A 6,000-nucleotide genomic window follows, 5' to 3' on the forward strand; every position below is an offset into this window, starting at 1 on the left:
TATAACAATGCGTAATAAGAGTAGCAATTGCGTAATTAAATGGAAGCACAATAGCACAAATGAGAAATTGGAGACAAAGAGAGAGAATTGAGAGATTGAAGAGAGAAACTCTTATTAACACAAGAGTGGGGTGAATGTAAATGAGGATAGAGGGGGGTATTTATAGAAAAAAATGAGGGGGAAAATGGAAGAATTCGAATTTGAAATTTAAAAAAAAAAAAAAAATTTGAATTTTCACAAAACCGGCGGTTTTGGCGGAAAACCGCCGGAACCGGCGGAACCGCCGGTTTCCGGGCCAAAACCGCCGGTTTCCGAAATAAAACCGCCGGTTCGGTCAACGAACCGTCTGCAAAAGCTGCTCCATTGTCGCCTCGTGCTCCGCGCCGCCTCGAAAGCCACTAAACCGGCGGTTAACCGCCGGTTTTTCCGGTTAACCGCCGGTTAACCGCCGAAAAACCGGCGGTTTCGACCGTTTTTGAAGATCACCACCGGCCCCCATCCCCCTGCCTCGATTTAAGCGCCGGAACCGGCGGTTCCACGGTTAACCGCCGGTTCCGAACCGTCCCGAACCGCCGGTTCGGTGACGGTTCCGGTTCGAAATATCTTGAACCTGAACCGGACCGCGAACCGAATTGCGCCGGTTCCGGTTCGGGAATATTGCGCCGGTTCCGGTTCCGGTTCCGGAACCGCCGGTTCCGGTTCGGCGGTTAACCGCCGGAACCGGAACCGGTGGGCATGTCTACATCAGCCTCTGCCTAAGGGGTAAAAGATGGTATGCCCTCATCGCTCCTCGGAAAATCGGGACACCAAGGTATGTAAAAGGCATCACACCTCTCTGAAATCCTCCAACCTCCCCCACCATGTCAGCGAACTCCATGTGATCATTCGCCAAATAGAAGTGTGTCTTCCCATTGTTTACCAGCTGACCAGACACGACTATGTAGTGATCCAGGCATCCAACTAACTTCTTCACCGCCTCTCTATGAGCCCTTGAGAAAATGATGATATCATCCGCATAGAAGAGGTGGGTGATAACGGGAGCCTTTTTCCGGCATCTATAAACCATCTCTCTATCCCCTTGATCAATCTGTCAAGACATCTCGATAAGTAGTCTGCCGCTAACACAAAGAGGGAAGACGATAAGGGGTCTCCTTGCCTCAGCCCCCTGGACGACTGAAAGAAGCCTGTCGGGCCACCATTCACTAGGACAGAAAACCAACATGACGAAATGCATCTCCTGATCATATCCACCCAGGTCGGTGAGAATCCCATCGTTTCCAAGACCTTGAGCAGAAACGACCACTGGACTCTATCATACGCCTTTGCCATATCCAGCTTGAGAGCCAGATTGGACGAGCTCCCTCTACTCGAGAGCTCCTTACCCAGGTCATGTATCAACTCTTGAGCCAGAAGAGCATTGTCGCTAATCAGGCGGCCCTTGATGAACCCACTCTGATTCGGTGCAATGACAAGGGGTAGTAGAGGTGCAAGTCTCGAGGCAAGGATCTTTGTGTTGATCTTGCTCGTAACGTTGCAGAGGCTGATCGGTCTAAAATCTCCCCAAGTGACCGGGTTAGGCTTCTTCGGAATGAGGACGATCATGGTCGCCGTGAAGCTTCGGGGCATAAACGCCCCACTGAAGAAGTCTCCCACAGTTGCAATCACATCCCTCCCAACATTGTCCCAGCATGACTGAAAGAACAACGAAGTGAACCCATCCGGCCCAGACACACTATCACCACTTATCCCAAACACTGCATCTCTAACCTCTTTTCCCGCGGCGGCAAACACAGAGCCTCCTGATCAACAGAGTCTGGAAGTGTATGGATGAGAGATAAGTCGGGCTCTGCAAGGTCCCCCACGTCCGAAGTCAAAAGCTGTTGAAAGAAGGTTGCCGCCGACTCCCTGATCTCTGTCTCCTCCGTCAGTGCCTGCCCCCCAAACTCTACCGTGTGTATCCTGGACTTGACTCTCTTTTGTCTGACCCAACCATGGAAGAATTTGGAATTCCTTTCTCCTTCAGCAGCCCATCTAATCGCCGCCTTTTGCCTCCAAAATTCTTCCTCCATCTTAGCCGTGATGATGAGCTCTGCAGACACTCTACTGAATTCGGTTCTATGTGCTGGTGTCGGATCAGTATCATATAAAGTTTGTGCCCCAAGAACTGCCTGCTCTGCATCCTTTAGGTTTTGGATGATGTTGCCAAATACCTCTCTGTTCCAGACCTTTAAGAACTTCTTGGTCCTGATGAGCTTGAGCTGGAGGTTCATCATGCCATTGTAACCTGTCTCTGCCTCCTAGATTCTGGCAATCTCGCCTCTAAAAGTCTCATGTCTCACCCACATATTCTGAAATCTGAAAGCCGGTCTTGTGGTCTGGACAGAGAACTGACATTTCACCAAAAGTGGTGCATGATCAGAACTGAATCTCGCCAGATGTGTCACTCGGGTCGTGGCAAAAACTGAAGTCCAATGCTCTCCAATCAAGATGCGGTCCAACCTCTCCCAAAGCCCCCCCTGTGCCACGTGAAGATCGGACCATCAAACCCCGGGTCGATCAGCTGGCACTCAGCAATAGCATCGGCAAACTCCATCATGTCTCTGTGTCCATCTGTGTCACTCCCTTGCCTCTTTTCATTGGTTAGAAACATGTTGAAGTCCCCTCCCACAAGCCACGGTCTGCCCTCCACAGCCAGCGAGATGTCCCCCAACTTTTCCCAAAGTGCATGTCTCGTCTCTCTCGTATCCCGCCCATAGACTATGGTGATGTAGATTGGGAGTAGGAAGACTGCGGCAGAGACCTTAACGTGTAAAGCCTGTCTGGAGTCATCAACCACTTCCACTATCCAATCGTCATGAGCAAGAATCCAAATGTGACCACTTTCATTAGATCCCGCAAACCGAAGGCCCTGAAATTTCCTTCCTAAAGCTGGCGGTGTCCTCTGTGGTTCAATCACTGCTGCAAACAAAATCTTATGTTCCCGAATTAGATATCTCAGATGTCTCTTCATGCGGGCATTCGCCACACCCTGCGCGTTCCACACTAGGAACTGGCTCGTCATGAGGAAACAAATCAGTTTGAACGCGAGGTAGAAACCCTCGCTTTCTTCATCGGTGTTTTAATCACAAGGCGTCGATCCCCATCACTGGCGATCTCCATCGGCAGGCTCCCATTTCCGGCAGCCCCAATCCGTACCCCCTTTGTCCTTCTAGCCTCGTGAATAATCTGAGTATCCGCGGTCCCATCGTGCAGAACCAAGGCCATAGACGACTCTGTATCAGGCTCATCATCCTCCAGAATGTCAAAACTGTTACTATGGACGCCGAGTCCCATATAAGTCTCCAGGTTAGGGCTACGACTCTCTCTAAAGGTGGGTGAGAGTGATCTCGTTCTGCTCTGAAACTCACCCCCATCATCAGTCTCAAACTCCGAGCCCTCGGTCTCTGTCATGGCTCGACCCTCAACCTCTTCTAGCCTACTCAACCTTCTTTTCTCTCTGTATCTTGCTCTACTCTCTGGACTTCTCTTCTTCTTTTTCCTGCCATTTCCAGATGGGTGTTGGTCAACCATGCCCGAGTTCGGAATAAGAAGAGGCTCACGAATCTGCAGGCTGGTATCAGGGATGATGTCCTTCCGGTTTACTACGGCTCTGTATTCATACCTAAGTGCCTGAACCCCCTTATTCTGTCCTTATGCCGATGTGTCCTTTAGGACACTGCCTTTCTTACCCACACGAGTCCAACCTGATTCTGCCTCTGTTTGCACGGCTGGTTGTTTTCCCCGGGGCTGGTCCCCCTGTTCTCCTCTCATCTCATTCTGCCTTTGTTGTGCCGGTCTGGAGAAGTCTTTCTTGGGCGAGCCCGGTTTATTCCCAAATGCATAGCAATGTTCCTCTGAGTGGCCAACATGCTTGCAGGCTGAACAGTAGTGTGTGATCGTATCCCACCTCACCTGCAAAGTTACATCTTTTCCCCCAAGACGAAGTATGTATTTCTCTGGAACAGGCTTTGAGATGTCTATTTCAATGCAGATGCGTGCATATGACAATCGTGCACGTGTGATAGTGTTATGATCAATCTGAATGGGTTCACCGAACAATTTACCAATGGAAAATAACATAGATTCCTCAAACAAATGGATGGGTAATGCATGCAAATTGCACCAAACAGCAGCAATGGGAGTCTCAAATATAGATCAAAATCAGCAGTCCATTTAAACATTCTTATCGGATGATGCTCAATAAACCAAGTGTTATTGTTACTAGCTCCACGTAAAATTTTCACATAATCATCAATCTCAGAAAGGGTAATGAGGATATGCTTTGCATTAATAAAATTCCAATTTAGCGTACCTTTCAGTTTGAAGTTTGAGAGGGCCTTGCGAATCAAATGGGGGGCTGGAATGGAGTGTGAGAACTTTCCAATCAGGGCGAGTCCCATGCGATCTGCCAGCTCAGTATTATCAGTATCAGGTAAATGAAGGCAAGGGATACCGTCTTTCTGGCATGTCGTGCCCCGTTGCTTCACTTTATTGGGGTCCAAGATGAAATGTTCATTCAATGTCTTTGGCTGACTGCCCTTTATCACATCCGCCATTGTCTTAGTTGCTTTCACCCAGGGGTTTGACCTATCATTTCCAGAACCTTGAATCAACGGTTGTTCCATTCTTGCCATCCATTCTGGGGTGATAGTAGGGAAATCAGAGTGGTCATTTAGGGTGGATGATTTGGAGCGAGGTTTTGGGTTATTTATGGGCATGGAAGGCCGAGAGGTTCTGGTGTTGGAAGGTGTGTTTGGCTGGTTTTTATCGGGGTTCAAAGAGGAGACAGTTAAAAGTCGTTGGGCAGTTTTGGAGATGAATTTGGTAGTTGGACGTTTGGTTGGTTTTTGGAGTAAAGAAAAACTTGTATTTAGGGTTTCTTGGATGTGTATCTTCCGGAAGTCACATACCTTTAATTTTGGTGTTTTGGATGTGGTTAACATGTTTTTTGACTGTTTTTTGACCCCGGAATGGATGCTAGGATCAACTCAATATTCTCCCACGTGCCAAACTTTCGCTCAATTGAGGATGGTCCGACCACAGTTGACATGGCGCGGCTGATCTCAAGGTTCAACACCTGTCCATCTTCAATTTGTATTGCACGTGATTCATCTAAATCACATAAACCATGTATTTCATCTAAATCACATACATCATGTATTCCACTATCAACATCATTCACACATATATCTGGAGCATCATCAAGCCTCACGGCGATTCTCTTTCCTTCTGCCGCCATTGATTCCGGCGATGGGACCATGGATTTTCGCCAACACACCACCGGCGGCAGACCCCCCTCCTCGGTAACTTCTCCGTCTCCATTCTCCGTTCGTGAATTCCTCTCCTCCGCCAACCGTGGCGTCAATTCCACAACCTGTTCCCTGCCTGACCCTGTCCCTCCACCGGACGGTTCTTCCATGGCGGAACCGTAGCCGGCACATAAACCGTAGATGGCACGGAAACCCTAGCCGCTACACCCCACGCCTCCAACTCCTGGACAACCGACGACCACCAACCTCGAGGCACCCCAGGAAGGACGACATAACCCGACACCAACCAGAGCCGGTCGGACAAACCAGCTCCGGCGACGACGCGAGAGAAAAAACGAAAATCCTTAAAAAACCCTAGTTTGCGCCGCCGGCTACATCTGCCGCAACAGGCCTCCGGCTCTCAATCCCCGGCCACCACTCGAACCAGCAAGACCCCCCGACACAACCACGTCCACCCCTCGCCGGAAGGGACGTCCAGTGACCAGAACGAGGCAAACACGGCGAGTACGATCAGAACTAAAAAACCGACGGGACGACTCTAAACTTAATCTAACTTAAAAGAAAAAAATGGTAGAAATCAAGAGCAAGACACGAGGAATCCAATGAAACAAACGGGAACGAATTCCGACGGGTAAAACTCAAGAAATCAGCGATTTCTGCATGATAGAAACCGAAAACCTATTTCTTGTAG

General features: G+C 49.2%; 2 protein-coding genes across 2 annotated transcripts; both read right to left on the reverse strand.

The window, feature by feature from the left end:
* Window positions 1-739: 739 nt before the first annotated feature.
* On the reverse strand, window positions 740-2,270 carry LOC121749336. Its single transcript, XM_042143914.1, has 3 exons — window positions 1,991-2,270; window positions 1,285-1,799; window positions 740-1,087 (listed from the first exon to the last, which is right to left on the reverse strand). The coding sequence occupies exons 1-3, from the start codon at window positions 2,268-2,270 to the stop codon at window positions 740-742; spliced, it is 1,143 nt and encodes a 380-aa protein (XP_041999848.1).
* A 212-nt stretch (window positions 2,271-2,482) lies between these two features.
* LOC121749337 lies at window positions 2,483-3,061 on the reverse strand. The gene has a single exon (XM_042143915.1). It carries the CDS (start codon window positions 3,059-3,061, stop codon window positions 2,483-2,485), a length of 579 nt encoding a protein of 192 aa, XP_041999849.1.
* Between the last annotated feature and the right edge of the window lie 2,939 nt (window positions 3,062-6,000).

This window comes from Salvia splendens, chromosome 9 (assembly GCF_004379255.2).
Source record: "Salvia splendens isolate huo1 chromosome 9, SspV2, whole genome shotgun sequence".
Classification (NCBI taxonomy): domain Eukaryota; kingdom Viridiplantae; phylum Streptophyta; class Magnoliopsida; order Lamiales; family Lamiaceae; genus Salvia; species Salvia splendens.